The sequence below is a fragment of the Anser brachyrhynchus genome (genome assembly GCF_964034855.1).
Source record: "Anser brachyrhynchus genome assembly, chromosome: 1".
NCBI lineage: Eukaryota > Metazoa > Chordata > Aves > Anseriformes > Anatidae > Anser > Anser brachyrhynchus.
In genome coordinates, this window is record NC_137694.1 from 105,489,925 (window position 1) to 105,506,163 (window position 16,239).

The following is a 16,239-nucleotide window of genomic DNA, read 5'->3' on the forward strand; positions in this document are numbered from 1 at the left end:
TTCCGACATTGTAGAAGTGTCATTGTACGCAGATGTTCCTGGGCAGAGCGTAGGGAGTATTAAACCTTAACACTGTAAAAGATCTCTCGAAGGCTTTATCGTTGGGAAAAAGCTACAAAATTGAGGTAACTGGTGGGCAGAACTTGGCTATTTGAATGTAGAAGTCACTAGACTTGAGGTCAGAGTGTTATTGTTCCCAGAATCGCTGTAGTTCCCAGATCTCCTTCAGAGGGTGAAGGAGAAGGAATTGGACTTCCAAGATAAGCATTTTCTTTTTCCGTGTGTCCTGCTTATAATTGCCTGTAGGACGGAGATCAATAAAGTTTTCTGTTTTAGGACAACGAAACAACTGGGCATCTCTGAAGGAAATGTAGCATCCCTGGATGCTCTCAGTGACACCTGCTGCCATCTTCTGGTCGTTGTGTCGCAAACAGCTCACAGCGGTTCGCGTGGGACAAGGTTTTCCCCCGAGTTGTAACCGCGAGCAGTGCCATCCACTTCATATTTCAGAACACCCGTAATGCTCTCTGCCTTTCTTTGAGGGCTCTGCATGCAGACTTTCAAGCTTCTTTTTTTTTTCTTTTTTTTTTTTTGCCTTTTTTTTTCGTTTATTCCTTTTCCCCTCCATAATGATTAGTAAAACGGGAAGTCTTAACCCCCGTGCCCCAGATTGGAAGGGGGTTCATTTTCCCAGAGCAGGTGGTCAGGTCCCAGCTCTCTTATATGAAGAGGTAGAACTGTCTTCCTACTGTCTCCCTGTTGTGCTTTTTACTTACTCTGAAGCTACTTTTTGACAAACAAGTGCGCTCTGTTCTGTGAGAGCTGGGGCAAAAGCGCAGATTCAAACCTTTATCTTCCCAACAGCAAGAAACTCGCAATAACCTTAATAGACAAGAGACCTTGACGGCAATTCAAGAACAGCATTTTGATTTCTGCTGTTGCATATGAAAACTCCTACAATATTGAGTCTTTTACCTGAGCTGTTTGGATTGTGTGACCTTGGGAATCCTGACTATGAATTTTAAACATAGATCTCTATTTTTCAATATGCTAAAGAAATCCAGGAAAACCAAATCCAATGGATCTGTAAAATACTGCCATCCAAACACTTCTTATGCTAAGAGGTTCCTGTTGTTCGAGAGAAGACCATGTAGTCAGAGACCTCGATTCATGGAGCCCTTGCAAGCAGCAATGCCACAAAAGCAGCATACTTCATAGATACTAATTTGGATCCATGACTGCTTACAGAGATGGAAGCTTTAAAAATCACATGGCATTGATGCTATGAACTCAGGGAAACTGGAAATCAACAAGAATTTGCTATCAATACCAGTAGACAAATTTAAAATTGAACGCATTCCTGCCAGTGGTACGGGCATCTGAAAACACTCTGTTTCTGAAGTGACCTCATGCATGAAGGAGAGTCGACTTCCCATCATCCCAGAGAGTGGTCCTAAAACTCCACAACTACAGCAAATGCAATATTCCCAGAACACAAACAAACAAACAAACAAACAACACATAAAAAGGCAAAGCTCTTGGCCCATGAGATATTGCTTCTCTACTAAGCAGCATGATTTAGCTCCTCCACACCTCTGCTAGAGGTGACCTGGAGGGAAGGAAAGCAACTCCAGCTGCCACCCTTCTTTGGCAGGCACTGCCTCTGCGTTTCATCAGGCTGCCAGGTACACTGACAAAGCTATCCCGAAATCCCTTGATTTGTGGGAGAGTAAATAGCGCATAAATAAAAGGCAGGGAAACAGGAGAGATTGGGATTCACTTTAATTGGCATCTCTCTGGCTACTCAGAGACTGAAGTTTCTTCAACTAGGGGAGGAATATGGGGCCAAAGGGAAGACCTGCCTTCACTGTTTGAGTTGGAAGTGTGAAGCCCACTTTGGGCAATGTGAGCAGGGGGACTACCTAAAAAGTGATTAAATGACACCTTGGTATGAGTTTCTTAGTTTAATACAAATGAAAAAAATAATAATAACATCAACTACAACAACAACAACAAGTGCCACCTGGCAAGCTCCCTGTCTTGCTACAAAAAGCCAAGAAGGCTGAACTTGCAGAAATCACAAAGAAAGGTCTCTGAAAATTTTCAGTCTTGAAGGAAGGCACTTGAAGAGACCTTGGGATCCACATCCAGGCAGAGCACGTTGCCTGCATTGCCTCTGGAGTGAAGTATAGCAGACACAGTGCCCCAGCCAACAATATCCTGCAGGTGTTCTTGAGATGTTCTCGAGGCATTTCTCCCTCACAGCCCTGCCCAGACGAACCTGTCCCAGGCAGCCACACCCCAGGGACCTGTTTCTTGCTTAGCCACAGCAGGCGTCGGGCTGGATTGGCATTCCTTCCGTCTGGGTCACTCTCCACCTTGACCTACCCAACAGGGAAGGAAAGGGAAGGGGAAGAGAACGAGGAACCGGAAGATGCAACAAAAGTACGTGGAAGCCTAGGGAAAATGCGGGCTTTGGTTGGAGGGAAATGCCGAGAGCATTGGGACTGTTGAGCCTGGAGGAGGTGCAGTGATGTCACCCTGAGAGGTTGTGGAGTCTCCAGCTGCGGAGTTCTTCCAAACCCAACCGGACCCAGGCCAGGGCAACCTGCTGTAGCTGACCCTGCTTGAGCAGAGGGTGGTCTGGATGAGCTCAGAAGGCTCCTTGTGACTTCAGAGGCCCTGTGGCATGGCCCTGTGATCCTGAGACATGGGGAAGGGCGAGGAGAGGGAGGTTCTCTCCCCAGGAGTGGAAATGAGGGTTTGGGCTGCAGGGGGGAGGCAGCCTTTGACGCAGAGAGGTCACAGGGCAGAGCCAGGCCGGAGAGCAGGGAGGAGGCTCACCCTGGCAAGGCCAGGTGTGGGGACAGCCTCTTCCATAGCAATGGGAGGAGCAGGAGCAGGGTGGTCCCTGAGCCCCCTGCTGGGTGAGGTCACAGGCAGGGGGGTGAGGTCACAGGGGGATTCCTGCCTACTGGTCCCCTCCAGGCAATAAAGGACCAGAGCCTGCGCAGGAGAGGGCCTGGTCCGGAGCCCATCTCCAGAGGGGTGGGCACTGGGCAGCGCACGTGGGGCCACCCTGCTACACGCAGCGCTTGGACAGGCCGGCAAGGACGGGCACAGGCACGGGCAGGGGCAGGCAGGACCTGCGGACGGAAACCAACCGCGAGGGCCAACAAGGACAGCAAGAGCAGGGGCAAGGCAGTCAGGACGCAGGGAGATCCGCCCGCGCAGCCTGGAGACACCTCAGGATTGAGCCGCGAGCAGCATGTCCGGAGCAGAGGAGGTCTGTGTGGTGCCTGAGCAGGAGCGGGAGCCTGAAGCGACGTGCTCTGGGGGCCCCCCCACAGGCAGGGGAGCAAAGGCCAAGAAGAGCCGCTCCTCCCGCTCCTCCCGGGCTGGGCTGCTCTTCCCTGTGAGCCGCATAGACAGGCAGCTGCGCAGAGGCCACTTCGCCGAGCGCCTTGGAGCCAGGGCCCCCGTCTTTCTGGCTGCTGTGCTGCAGTGGGTGACGCACAAGACCATGGACATGGCTGGGAGGATTTCCAAGAAGAGCAACCAACAGCGCATTTCCCCGGGCCACTTGCAGATGGCTGTGCGGAACAGCTCTGCGCTCAGGCAGCTCCTGCTAGGCAAGCCCAGGCACCACAGCAGGGCTGTCCCCCACAGCCAGCGCGTGGCCTCACCCTCCAAAAAGAAGGCGGCCAAGGACAGGAGGAGAAGGCGCAGGCAACGGGCTGCACCTGCCCGTGCCACCGCTGCTGTCACTGCCAAGTGAAAACAGAAAATCCTGTCCCAGACCAGCATGGCAAGGGCTGTCCCGTTTGCCCGGCTCTTGACAAATCCACCGCTCTGGTCTAATGGCCCAATAAAAGCCCTTGAAATGCCGTGTTGTGCCTGGGGCGTGCCTTGTGGATGCTAGGCAGTGAAGTGGGGAGAGGGAGGATGGGGGACAGCAAGGAGCGGACACCCCGCCAGTGGACTGCTTTGTTAAACAGTGACACCTGGCAGCGTCGCAGCGGGGAAGAATCTGTGGAGGAATTGCTCAGGGTCCCAATCTGCCTTTCAGCATTTGGCCAGCAGCTGAGCTTCCAGGGCCTTCTCACTGCACTGCCTTCCCTGTCCGGGAAAGAATGGTTCCTGCACAGGAGACTAAGCATGACAGCAGAGAGAGGGAGAGCACGTGGGGCAAAGAGGGGTCACGTGGGTGATCAAAGTGGCACCTGACAGTGACCAGAGAGCAGCAGGTTCTCCCTCACCCCCTTGTCCATGTGACAGGGTTGTCCAAGCATGGTCTCTCCACCGCATCCCTCATTCCCTTCAAGGGCGGACCAGGGGATGCTCCTGACGATGCAACGCAGCTCTTGGGCCAAAGAAAAGGCACTTCTCTTCCACAGCATTGCTCCATTCTCCCTCCCTTCTCTTTCTGCCAGGGGGAAGGGCCACCTGCCCATGGGGTCTATAAGAAGGCCTTTGGGGCCAGGCTTCTTGTGGGAGCTTCTTCTCAGAGGAGCTCCCATTGGGGGTACGACCTGTTTGCATCGTCTCAGAAAATCTCCTCCTGGCTGGTCAGATGGAGAGGTGCGTGTAACAGGCCTGGCAGTTGTTGCTCTTCTTCTGGTGGTGCCTTGCCTGACACTCGAAGAAAAAGAGGCTGCTGAAGCCCATGGAGGCCAGTGCTGGACATGCTCCAAGGACTTGAGCAGCCTCTTCTCGTTTAACAGGCTCCCCACCTTGTATGCTCCCTGCCAGACACCTGCTCACACCCCAGTTGGAGCACGGGCAAATACTCAGGTTCCTGATCCAGCCTGAGCAAACTGTCAGCCTCTCTTCCAGGGTGAAGGACACAAGAGACAGGCCCTCCTGTGGGGTCTTCCCATCTGGGGTATCCCCCCAACACTGGAGCCTGGAAAGGCAGGGTAAAGAAGAGAAGGGAAGGGCATACTTGCAAGGGGGAATTTGTGGTGGTTTTACCTTGCTGGGCAGCTGAACTCCACCATTGCTCTCTCACTTCCCCTCCTCAAAAGAAGAGGGGGAGAAGAAAGTAAGAGGGAAAAAAACAAGCAAAGGCCCTGCAGAAGCACAGAGAGAGGAAAAAAATTTACCCTCTACTTCCCATCAATGAGTGATGCTCGGCCACGTCCTAGCAAGCAGGGCCTCAATACACATAGGACAGATGTCTTCATAACAAGAGCCCCTAGTCTCCTTCCCCTTTTCCACCTTTTATTGCTGAGTGTGACACCATATGGCATGGAATATCCCTTTGGTCAGCTGCCCTGGTGATGTCCCCTCCCCACCTCTTGCCCACCCCAGCCCGCTGGCTTCTGGGGGGGTTGGAGGGAATCTTGGTGCTGTGCCAGCACTGCTCAGCAGAAGACACAACACTGGTGTGATACCAGTGCTGTTCTAGCTACAAGTGCAGGCAACAGCACTGTATGGGCCACTGCAGGGAAAGTTAACTCCATCCCAGCCAGACCCAGAAGTGTGTTTTCTAGTTTCCATAGACAAATGCATTCCATTCAAAACTTTTCAGGCAAACTCAAACTCCAGACAAGGGCAGGGGTGAGGTATTATTTGGAAACTATTCCTGAATAAAGACGAATGTGCAATCTATGCCTATGAGAGGAATCAAAATCTGCAAAAAAAAGTACAGATATACATCCTTTTTTTTGTTTGTTTTCAGAAGCATTGCCACAGAGTAGACCTAGAGGTGGCCTAGCACTGTGCTCAATTTTATAGAAAGTATGAAGCACTTTGCTCAAGAAACTGTTAACTGTTGAGAGTTCAAGGAGATGATATCTTTATGTTTGACCCATGCTGAGGTACATTATTAAAGAACTGCACTAGACTTTTTCCAAAATTTCCAAAAATTTCCAAAGTTTTCAAGGGTGAGCATCTGTCTGACCATTCATTTCTAAAAGGGTTATGTTTTCTACTTTCCTTCCTTTTTCTTTTTCTTTCTCTTTCTTTCTTTTTTCTTTCTTTCCTTCCTTCCTTCCTTCCTTCCTTCCTTCCTTCCTTCCTTCCTTCCTTCCTTCCTTCCTTCCTTCCTTCCTTCCTTCCTTCCTTCCTTCCTTCCTTTCTTCCTTCCTTCCTTCCTTCCTTCCTTTCCTTCCTCCCTTCCTCCCTTCCTCCCTTCCTTTCTTTCCTTTCTTTCCTTTCTTTCTTTCTTTCTTTCTTTCTTTCTTTCTTTCTTCCTTCCTTCCTTCCTTCCTTCCTTCCTTCCTTCCTTCCTTCCTTCCTTCCTTCCTTCCTTCCTTCCTTCCTTCCTTCCTTCCTTTCTTCCTTTCTTCCTTCCCTCCTTCCTTCCTTTCTTTCTTTCTTTCTTTCTTTCTTTCTTTCTTTCTTTCTTTCTTTCTTTCTTTCTTTCTTTCTTTCTTTTTCTTTCTTTCTTTCTTTCTTTCTTTCTTTCTTTCTTTCTTCTTTCTTTCTTTCTTTCTTTCTTTCTTTCTTTCTTTCTTTCTTTCTTTCTTTCTTTCTTTCTTTCTTTCTCTTTCTTTCTTTCTTTCTTTCTTTCTTTCTTTCTTTCTTTTATTTTTCTTTCTCTTTCTTTCTCTCTTTCTCTCTTTCTCTTTCCTTCCTTCTTTCCTTCCTTCCTGCCTTCCTTCCTTCCTTCCTTCCTTCCTTCCTTTCTTCCTTCCTTCCTTCTTATTCTTTCTTTCTTTTTCTTTCTTTTTCTTTTCTTTTTCTTTTTCTTTTTCTTTTTCTTTTTCTTTTTCTTTTTCTTTTTCTTTTTCTTTTTCTTTTTCTTTTTCTTTTTCTTTTTCTTTTTCTTTTTCTTTTTCTTTTTCTTTTTCTTTTTCTTTTTCTTTTTCTTTTTCTTTTTCTTTTTCTTTTTCTTTTTCTTTTTCTTTTTCTTTTTCTTTTTCTTTTTCTTTTTCTTTTTCTTTTTCTTTTTCCTTTTCTTTTTCCTTTTCTTTTTCTTTTTCTTTTTCTTTTTCTTTTTCTTTTTCTTTTTCTTTTTCTTTTTCTTTTTCTTTTTCTTTTTCTTTTTCTTTTTCTTTTTCTTTTTCTTTTTCTTTTTCTTTTTCTTTTTCTTTTTCTTTTTCTTTCTTTTTCTTTTTCTTTTTCTTTTTCTTTTTCTTTTTCTTTTTCTTTTTCTTTTTCTTTTTCTTTTTCTTTTTCTTTTTCTTTTTCTTTTTCTTTTTCTTTCTTTCCTTCTTTCCTTCTTTCCTTCTTTCTTTCTTCTTTCTTTCTTTCTTTCTTTCTTTCTTTCTTTCTTTCTTTCTTTCTTTCTCTCTCTCTTTCTCTCTTTCTCTCTTTCTCTCTTTCTCTCTCTCTCTTTCTTTCTTTCTTTCCTTCTTTCCTTCTTTCTTCCTTCCTTTCTTTCTCTTTCTTTCTTTCTTTCTTTCTTTCTTTCTTTCTTTTTCTTACCTTCTTTCTTTCTTTCTCTCTCTCTCTTTCTCTCTTTCTCTCTCTCCCTCTTCTGCCTTCCCTTCCTTCCCTTCCTTCCTTTCTCTTTTTTTCTTGTCTTTCTTACTTTTAACTATGTTCCCCATTACTTTAGTCACAAGTTTTTGTTGCTGCCTTTGGGGTAAGACTGCACTCGAGGAGGGGAGAATGGATGTTGAATATGAAACTTCAAAATTACAGGCCTCCTCACTGCTTACAACATCTCTGCTAATGACCAGGTGTCTCCAGCTCTAAGGTGGCAAGAAGACCACCTTGAAGTACAAGATCCTGCACCTGAGCAGTCATACACACAGCCTGTGTCCTTTTTGCTGTCCTCTCCAGAGCTGAACCGATTCTCAGACCTTTGCGCTAGGACTCTGCAAGGCCCCAGAGTAAGGGCACAGTGTTGCATCAGGCCCTTTCTTCGGCAGCCTTTGGCAAGCTTTTGGGTGGCGGAAGGAAGACTGCTAGTCCAAACGAGGGAGGTTGCTTCCAGTGCACAGGGCATTAAGGGAGAATCCTTAGCAGTCGGATTGAGGAGGGAACAGGAGATGTAGGCACAGGCAAGCTTTGGAAGAGCAGAGGGACCAAGACAAGGCACGTACAGACCTGCTGTAACTGGCATCAGATGTTTTCAGAGCCTTCAAGGACAATGAAGGGAGAGAACGTGAGTGCAAAGAAAGAAGGGAGAGGAATGCAGAGAGGGAAAGGCTTCAGCAATGGCACAGGATTGCAGCTTCAATACTTTGGAGGAAAGGGCGTGCTGGAGCTGTAGAGGATATTTCCACGGCCGGCGTGGGAAATTGAGAGAGGACAACAGCACATATTTGCTGGGCAAGACCAAGGAAGAGCTAGATGCAGTGACTGGGAAGAGCCCTCTGTGTTACGGCTCTCATGCACGGGAAAATAAAAAGGAGCCATTCTGGTCCTCCAGAAGCTCCGAGTGACCCTTGCTTCTCAATCCTGGTTGCAGTTTGTTGGCCCTAACCAGAGTACCAAATCTTTGGCTTCAGAATAACACCAGCACGAGCTGAGCTTTTGCTCCTGATAAGCAGCCATTAAAATAAATGAGATTAAAGAAAGCAAGAGATGAGGTGTGTTTTCCAGAGAAGTTGAAATGATTCTGCTGGAAACAAAGCCTTTTGCACTTCTTCAAGACGGCACGGAGGTGGTGTAGAGTGGTGGTGGTGGAGGTGTAGAAATACCTTTATACTAATTGGGATTAATAATGAGATACAAAACTTTTTGTGATCTCTCTTCTGAATAAGAACCAGTGATTGTTTTCATGTATTTTTGCACTGAACTGTCTGCGTGTGTTCCTGTGGTGCACTTTTGTTACCATGTGTCTCATGAAGGGCTCATTGAGCTCTGGAGGCAAAAGGGAGTGCTGCGCACCAAACAAGCATGTAGAACCTAAAGGCAGGCTTGGCTTAACCACCGCAATTCCTTTTTGCCTATTTCCAGGAAGCCGGCGAGGGTCTGAGTGCTCAGAGTGTTCCTTCAGCTTTCTCGGGCACACGCACAGATTTGAGTGTACAGCTTTGTAACTGAGCTTTCCCAAGAGCGAGAGACCTTCTGCCTCTCCAAGGGTGCCGTTCTGCCTCCTCCTGTGGGTAACGCAATGCGCTCTTTGTCTTCCGATGACACACAAGCAGTGGCACGGTTGCCCTGTGTCCAGGCCTGTGAGAGCAGTGCAGCTGGAGGGCATGGCCGTATACTTGCGCCACCTCCAATCCATGTTGCCTGAGCACAAAAAGGAACACAGCCTATGCACGGGCAGTCCGTGCCTGACGAGGGGCCCTGGGTGGGTGCCCAGGCTCCGGGCTTCTGCACAAAGCCACGTGGCAGTCGATCCGCTAATGCCATTACTCACTCCAGCAAGACAGCCAGTGAGGAAGCGGAGGAGGCGGGCAGAGACTGTAGCGGGGTTGATTTTCCCACCATTGAGAAACGTGTGAGTCCCTCACCAGGTGGTGAGAGTCACAGCTAAAGCTCGGGGTCTTCTTCCCCCACTACATCTGCCATGCTGCCCTGCCCTGCACCCATGCTTGCAGCAGCAGTGCTGAGAGACCCTCAGGCCTCGGCAGAGGGGGAGAACTGCAGGGTGGGTGGTGCAGGCTGCCTGTGGCCAAGGGGGGCAGAGCTGCAAATGGCCATCATTGGTCTTTGTCTTGAGGGAGGGACTGTGTGCTGCTGCGTTCACTTTGCTCACAGCCCTGGGGACTTCATGAAGTGTTCCTTGGATGTTCTGTGTGGCTAGCCCCCAACATCATCCCCAGCAGACAGAAATGCTTTCCAAAACAAGAACTCTTTAACAACCTCCACCGTGGCCTTCAGGTGCAGCACAACGACACTGGGGAGTTTATCCTCAGAGCCCCCTGTGCGATTATCAGAAGCCCCGTCAGGCTTGTTATCATTTATGCTCCGACTCCTTAATGATGCCTCATGTGGCTCATCTCTTGACACAGGCTCCGTTACCCATAGCACTGAGTAGGGCCCTGTGTCCCACTGGCTCAGTTCAGGCTATGGCGATGCATTGGCTTTTGGGGAGGTGAGGCACGGTCGCTGCTCCTGTAGCATTTGTTGCTGGTCACCATCAGATAAAAGTTGGGGTTTCCCCTGTTCTCAGCTTACCTTTCGGCTCCCCTTCTCATCCATTTCCTTCCCCATTCTTCCACCTGTTTCACAATCCACCCCTGCTCGCTGGAAGAGAGCCATTTTCACCCTTCTTTCGTACCGTGCAGCAGTGCTTCTTTTGCCATCTTAGGGCTCAAGTGAATCTGATTTGCAGCTGTACAAACACTCTGAAACCCCTCTCCAAATCCCAGAGGCTGTCAGCTAAGGGCCAAACCAAACAGAGATGCCTGTTGAGAAAACTGCCAGAGACTGTGCGGGACTGTAGATGGGGAGAAAGAAATGCTCTTCTGAGCACCTCATTGTGCAACATACCAAACACTGGCTGCAATTCAGATGCTTAGATGCCCTGGTGTCCCTGGCCTTTGTTGAGCCGTGAAAGGTGAAGCTGCTGAAGTCCTGGCCCGTGACGGCAATGCAATAATGCCTTGTGATTAGAAGGAAGGTCTTGAAAGAAAGACACCTGTATCTTGTGCTCTTGGTTTGGGTCAGCTGTGTAAAGTCTAGGGGAAAATAACAGTGGGGTAGAGGGCAGGTTCACGCTTGTGTGGCCAAACGGAGTCATATTAGCAAGGACTTGCGCTCAGGAGGTTAAATCCAAATCATTTCAAAAGCAAAACATGGCTAAAATCTAATCTTCCTCCTAGTGATTCCCGTCAATGTCGTAATGAGGAAGGAATTGGGGGAGAGGAGTGGAAGTAAGCCTCAAGCCCGAGGAGAAAAAGCCCTTGAGCAAGGTGTTGGATGAGCATACTGGAGATATACACCATTCCCTCAAGCCCCAGTATGGGTGTGTCCAGCCAGCCCAGGCACTCGGCAGGACAGTGTTTTGCTGAATTAAAAAGCTCCCTGTTGCTACTGAAAGCTTCTGGTTCTGCTGAGCTGAAGCAGCGCCAGGCTCCAAAAGAGTCCTTCTCCGTCTTCGTTGAACCCCTGTGTAAAGCAGAAGGGAGTAACAGAGCCAGTGTGTTTCCCTGCATTCAGAGAACCAGCATACTTCAAATGAACAAGGGTGTTCCTCAGTCGCACACCAAGTGGCCAAAAGGAGAAGAGTCACACGTCCAGCTGCGCTCTCTGACAGTCTCAGCTTTTAACAGAGCACTGATGGGCATGGAGCTAATGGACACCGACTGAGGGGCCCAGAGGCACCTCGTGCCACAGGTCCAAGGGAACTCCAGGAGCTTTGTCGCTGGAGGAAAGGTCATCCACAGGTGGGCACAAGGAGACTCCTACTTTACTGAAGGGCTCTGCACCCACCTGGGTCATGAGGATTAGACCATTCTTCCCTCCACAACGTGGTATGAAAAGAGAAACTGGCAAGAATGATGCAGAGGATGTGCAAAGTACCTTGTGTCTGGAGTTACCGTGCTTCAGAAATGGGGAGCAGGAACACAGGAGCCAAGAAGCCCCTTCCAGTCTAACTTGTTCTATGACTTGGTGCATGACAAAATTATCTCTGTCTCTGAACTGCAAGCAAATGGGAAGATAACAGTATAATAAAGGCTGTGCAGTTACAGACCCAGATACTCAAACACTGTAGGCAGCACGCTAATCCTTTGGTTATCAGTCCTTCACAATGTTCTCCTCAGCTACCTCACCATGTCCCTCCCATCCACTGTGAAACGGCACAGCAACATATAGAAGTCACTTTGATGGTGACTTTTAATGGGTTAGAGATTTGTTTATGGCATAGGTGTCTTGGGAGAGGGATTTTGCTTCCTCATTCATCTCTGTGTTCTAGGAGCAGCCGCACTGTCTGGCTGTAACCATCCTGAGTCTATAACCTACATCTGGAGTCAGGGCAAATGTAGAGTGCAGGAATCTCCACTGGCTCAGTCAAACAAACTTCTGTGAGTACCAATTCTCTGCCCCTTCCTGCCATGGGGGGCCTGAGTGAGTTACTGTGTGGTACTTAGCTGCCTACTTGAGTAAAAACACATCAGCAGTGTTCACTGGAAATACATATTAAAATTTTGTTTCCATGTAGTACATCTCTGAATTTATAAGCATAAAAATTCTTGAGCCAGAAATGACCATGCAAGTGTGCTTTGCACACCCGACCCCTCTTTGGTGCTATTATGAGCATTTGCAAGGCCGTTCAGGGAGGCAGAACAGAAAATGAGCTGGCTAAAAGCCAAGCCATTTACCATGATGTAGGTTCCACTGGATCACTTCCCTGATGCGTCTCCTACACAGTTGTATGCTTGCTACTGTGGGCAGAACAAAGCTGGCATAAACAGGCCATGATTGCTGTGGGAATAATTGGACTTCTCTATAAAGTGTTGCCTGGACATGAAACAATAGCATTGGATAGTAGTCATTAGGCTGTACGCGGCTTGGTAGTGTCTTGGTTACATCCTGGATATGAGTCCCTGATGTAATGCATGTAGGAGGGGAAAAGTTCTTTCCCTTTTCTACAGTCATGAGTAAGTGGCACAGTGCTCACCCAGGCCTAGCACCCGTAAACTACTTGCTGGGAGCAAAAACTAATGGAATTTAAAAGAAGTTTTCTCCACCTTCCATTTTGACTGTGGCTTTTATTGCCATTACTGTGCCTCACTGTAACTGTTTACAATATACATATTGGTAGTTTTAAAAGGAGAAGAAACTGGAACCTTGGCAGCCAGAACTGCCTGCAGCAGAATGCTGAATCAGATGGATCTGCATCTGGGAGGAATCCAAAGGGTGTTTCAGACAAATCAGGAAGTTTCAGACAAGGCTTTGTATCTTCTGTATTACATTCAGAATGTATTTTAGCTACCAAACATTAAAAATAATCTAATCTTACTTTATCTGCAGAAATAGATATCTGCCTTCCCAAGACAACATGTAGCTCTTATAGTAGAGGTGGGAGAAGAAGCCTTTGTAAGTACAATGCCACATCCAATTCGGAATAAAGTGTAAAGTGTTTACTTTCAGAAAGGATCCCTAGAGTTCAGACACTGAACCCTGGGGATTTCTACTTGAGATTCCTTTTTGTGCTGCCTGTTGGCAATCAAAACAGTGTCCCTTCAGACATATTGCATAGAAAACTTTGGCTTTAAAAACAAGTGAATTAAGGAAGCTGAAAGGAATGGAACAGCCTGGTTTCACCTACTGCCTGAGAAGGTACTCAGAACCTTCTAACAAGATTTCCCTAATCAGAAACACAGAGCTGAAAAAAGCACATTTGTTTGGATATTATAGGTAAGGAAACTCCTTTGTATAAATACTAGTAACATTTTCTTAGCAATAACTATGTACTGTACCTCCAAGTGTAGCTCTGTTTGTTCAGTAATCTGAGGTGACGTTAGATATAAAATTACACATCAAGCAACTGCAAGATTCAATATGAATGCACTTCACTAACTTAAAGGACTCACAGCAGTGGATTAGAAACACTGTTCTGGATTAATGACAAAAACAGAATTATTCTGCAAATGATGCATTTATTTTCATATTGACTTAATTTAAAATAGCTGCTATTAAGATGTTCTACCTTCATCTTAATCAACATCTGCCATCTTCATCATGATAAAGAGCTGTTATTTTCTCCGACAGAGAAATTCCACACCCACCAAAAAACAACAACAACAAAACCACCCAACAACAACAGAAAAAGAAAAACAGCAGGGGAAAGCTAGACAATACAATTGTGCAAGATTGCTTAAAGAAGTTTTAAGTTTGTGCAAAGTCTAGTGCTTGCAATTCAAATCTACATTGCTCAGCATGGTTAGAGTATTATGCACCTTCCAGTGAAGGAGGAGGGAAAAGGGGGGAGATGGAAGCTGTAGTGGAAAGAAGAAAGGACATGACATTCATATGAAAACTCTCAATTTTCTTTTCTTTCCCTCATTCCTTCCCTTCCAGGTCTTAGCGGTCTTGGTTTGTGCTGTTGCACCTTTAGCACAGCATGCAGAATCAAACAGCTGTCACAGAATTCATCCTCCTGGGGTTCTCCAGCAACCCAGTCCTGCGTGTCTCTCTCTTTGTCCTTTTCTCTGTCCTCTACTCTGCCACTCTGATGGGAAATGCAATCGTCTTTGTGCTCATCTGCCTGGACTACCGCCTCCACAGCCCTATGTACTTTTTCCTCTGCCACCTCTCCATCGTAGATATCTGCTATGCCTCCAACAATGTCCCTCATATGCTGGGGAACCTCCTTGGACAAGGAAGAACCATCTCCTTTGCTGGGTGTGGGACACAGATACATCTTTACTTAATCTTTGCACTTTACAGAGTGCGTGCTGCTGGCTGCTATGTCTTATGATCGCTATGTGGCAATCTGCCATCCCCTCCGCTACTTCCTCATCATGAACTGGAGGTTGTGCCTCACCCTTACAGCAGTTTCATGGGCTTTTGGGTTCACATTTGGTACACTACAAGCTTCTCTGGCTTTACGGCTGCCATTCTGTGGCCCCTGCAATGTTGACCACTTCTTCTGTGAAATTCTTGCTGTCTTAAAGCTGGCCTGCACTGACACTACTGTCAATAAAGTCCTGATCTTTGCTGTTTGTGTGTGCTTCCTCCTCTTCCCCTTGGTCTTAATCCTCATTTCCTACCTGCACATCCTGGCCACTGTTCTACACATCCAGTCTGTGGCAGGATGGCATAAAACCTTGTCCACCTGTGGCTCACACCTGATTGTGGTGGGGCTGTTTTATGGAAATGCCATTTTCATGTACATGGTTCCTGGGAGTGGAAATGCATCTGGGAGGGAAAAAGTTCTTTCCCTCTTCTACAGTGTCATCAACCCAAGTTTGAACCCCCTGATTTACACTCTGAGGAACAAACAGGTGAAGGAAGCCTTGCTGAATCTCCAGGGAAGGAAAAGAGTCTTTCATTCAGTGTAGTACAGGCTCTAAGGTTTTACCTGTCTCTTGTCTTTCTGCTGTTTCTTCTTGAGCTCTTTTGGTATTTTAAGCAGTTAAAATGAAACAAAACAAAACAAATGCATTTATTTCTGTTTCTTTGTACAGTCTAAGGAATACCACAACATGATGACTAATTATTATTCACTTTGTTAGAGATAACTAATTGCTCTTCATCATATACAGCCATTCTAAGCAGGCAGTAGGTTTTAACTGGGCTATTGAGACAGATGGAAAAAGATAGTCTGTCTTCTTCATTTTAAGTAGGAGTCAGAATAAAATACTTTGTAAGAGTTGTGGGTTTTTTTCTTTTTGTTTTTTTCTTTTTTCTTTTTTTTCTGAGTATTAGTAAGATGTGATTTTTCCCTACCACAATTGTATTTCCTGTATCCTTAGGATACTAGAAATTCACTCAGTTATTATAAAGAAGAGAGAAAATATGTTGTTAAAGGGCTTTGCTTCTTAGCAAGGTGAATCAGCCTGTGAAGAGTTTTGCTTCTGCACACCTTTAGCTCTGAGACCTCCCATGCAGGAAGTGAACATGATGACAGCTGCAGTGCAGAAAATAGCTGTGGGTGGTTTTGCCAAGCTGGTGCCCACAGAAGTTCGTTTGACTGAGCCAGTGGAGATTCCCACTGAGAATTGACATTGGCCCCGACTCAGAATGTAGGTCCTTAGTGCTTTCCTGTTTACCCATATTTCAAATATCTTTCTTCCTGCAGATCTCTTTGCTGACAATCATGCTTTGGAAAACCTTCCTCAGTCCCTGTGTTTACACATCTAACTAGTGCTAGATATTCCACTGTTCTACTGGCTCCCATTAAATTAATTGCCTGCAGGATCATCCCTCCAAGAAAACAAGGCCGCTAACTGGGATAAGGTTTTCAAAATGATGGAGCACATTCAACACAAAATTCCTCCAGAAAGGCAATTAAATCTGCATCATTCTACTTGGCAAGAGTATGGAGGATGCAAAAATAAATCTCCCTACCTCCCATCCAAAGCAGGTCTTTGCAGGTTTCTTCCTTATATGTTCATTCAGGAGAATAACTGCAGTTGCCTGTTCTTGAGACCTTCCTTTGAAACATATAGCAATTGAGACATCTGTCCTCTTTCAAGATAGGAGAAACGGGAAGGCTAGCACACTCTTCAGAAACAGTAGCCAGCCATGAGTCTGCTCACTCTTACGAAAATGCTAAATGTCAAAAATGGTTAGTCACTTTCTGTCTGGTTTGAATAATTGTTCATCTACCAGAGGAGACTACTCCTCCTATTCTAACCCTGATCATGGACAAACCAGATACATTAGTTCATTCCTAGTTCATCCCTGCAGAAGTTATAGCCAGACAGTGAGGCTGTTTCT

At 46.6% G+C, this 16,239-nt stretch overlaps 2 protein-coding genes across 2 annotated transcripts; both read left to right on the plus strand.

The window, feature by feature from the left end:
* Window positions 1-2,415: 2,415 nt before the first annotated feature.
* On the plus strand, window positions 2,416-4,483 carry LOC308187684 (histone H2A-like). The gene has a single exon (XM_080575881.1). The coding sequence runs from the start codon at window positions 3,269-3,271 to the stop codon at window positions 3,776-3,778; it is 510 nt and encodes a 169-aa protein (XP_080432007.1). The 5' UTR covers window positions 2,416-3,268; the 3' UTR covers window positions 3,779-4,483.
* Window positions 4,484-7,485: 3,002 nt separating this feature from the next.
* Window positions 7,486-16,239, plus strand: LOC308187685 (olfactory receptor 2A2-like). The gene is given in 2 exon segments (XM_080575882.1): window positions 7,486-14,236; window positions 14,238-16,239. Coding segments are annotated over 2 exon segments (939 nt in total). The 5' UTR covers window positions 7,486-13,918; the 3' UTR covers window positions 14,859-16,239.

What these genes read in the sequence shown, in the direction of transcription:
- LOC308187684 (XM_080575881.1), top strand. Translation starts at nt 3,269, where the DNA reads ATGTCCGGAGCAGAGGAGGTCTGTGTGGTGCCTGAGCAGGAGCGGGAG.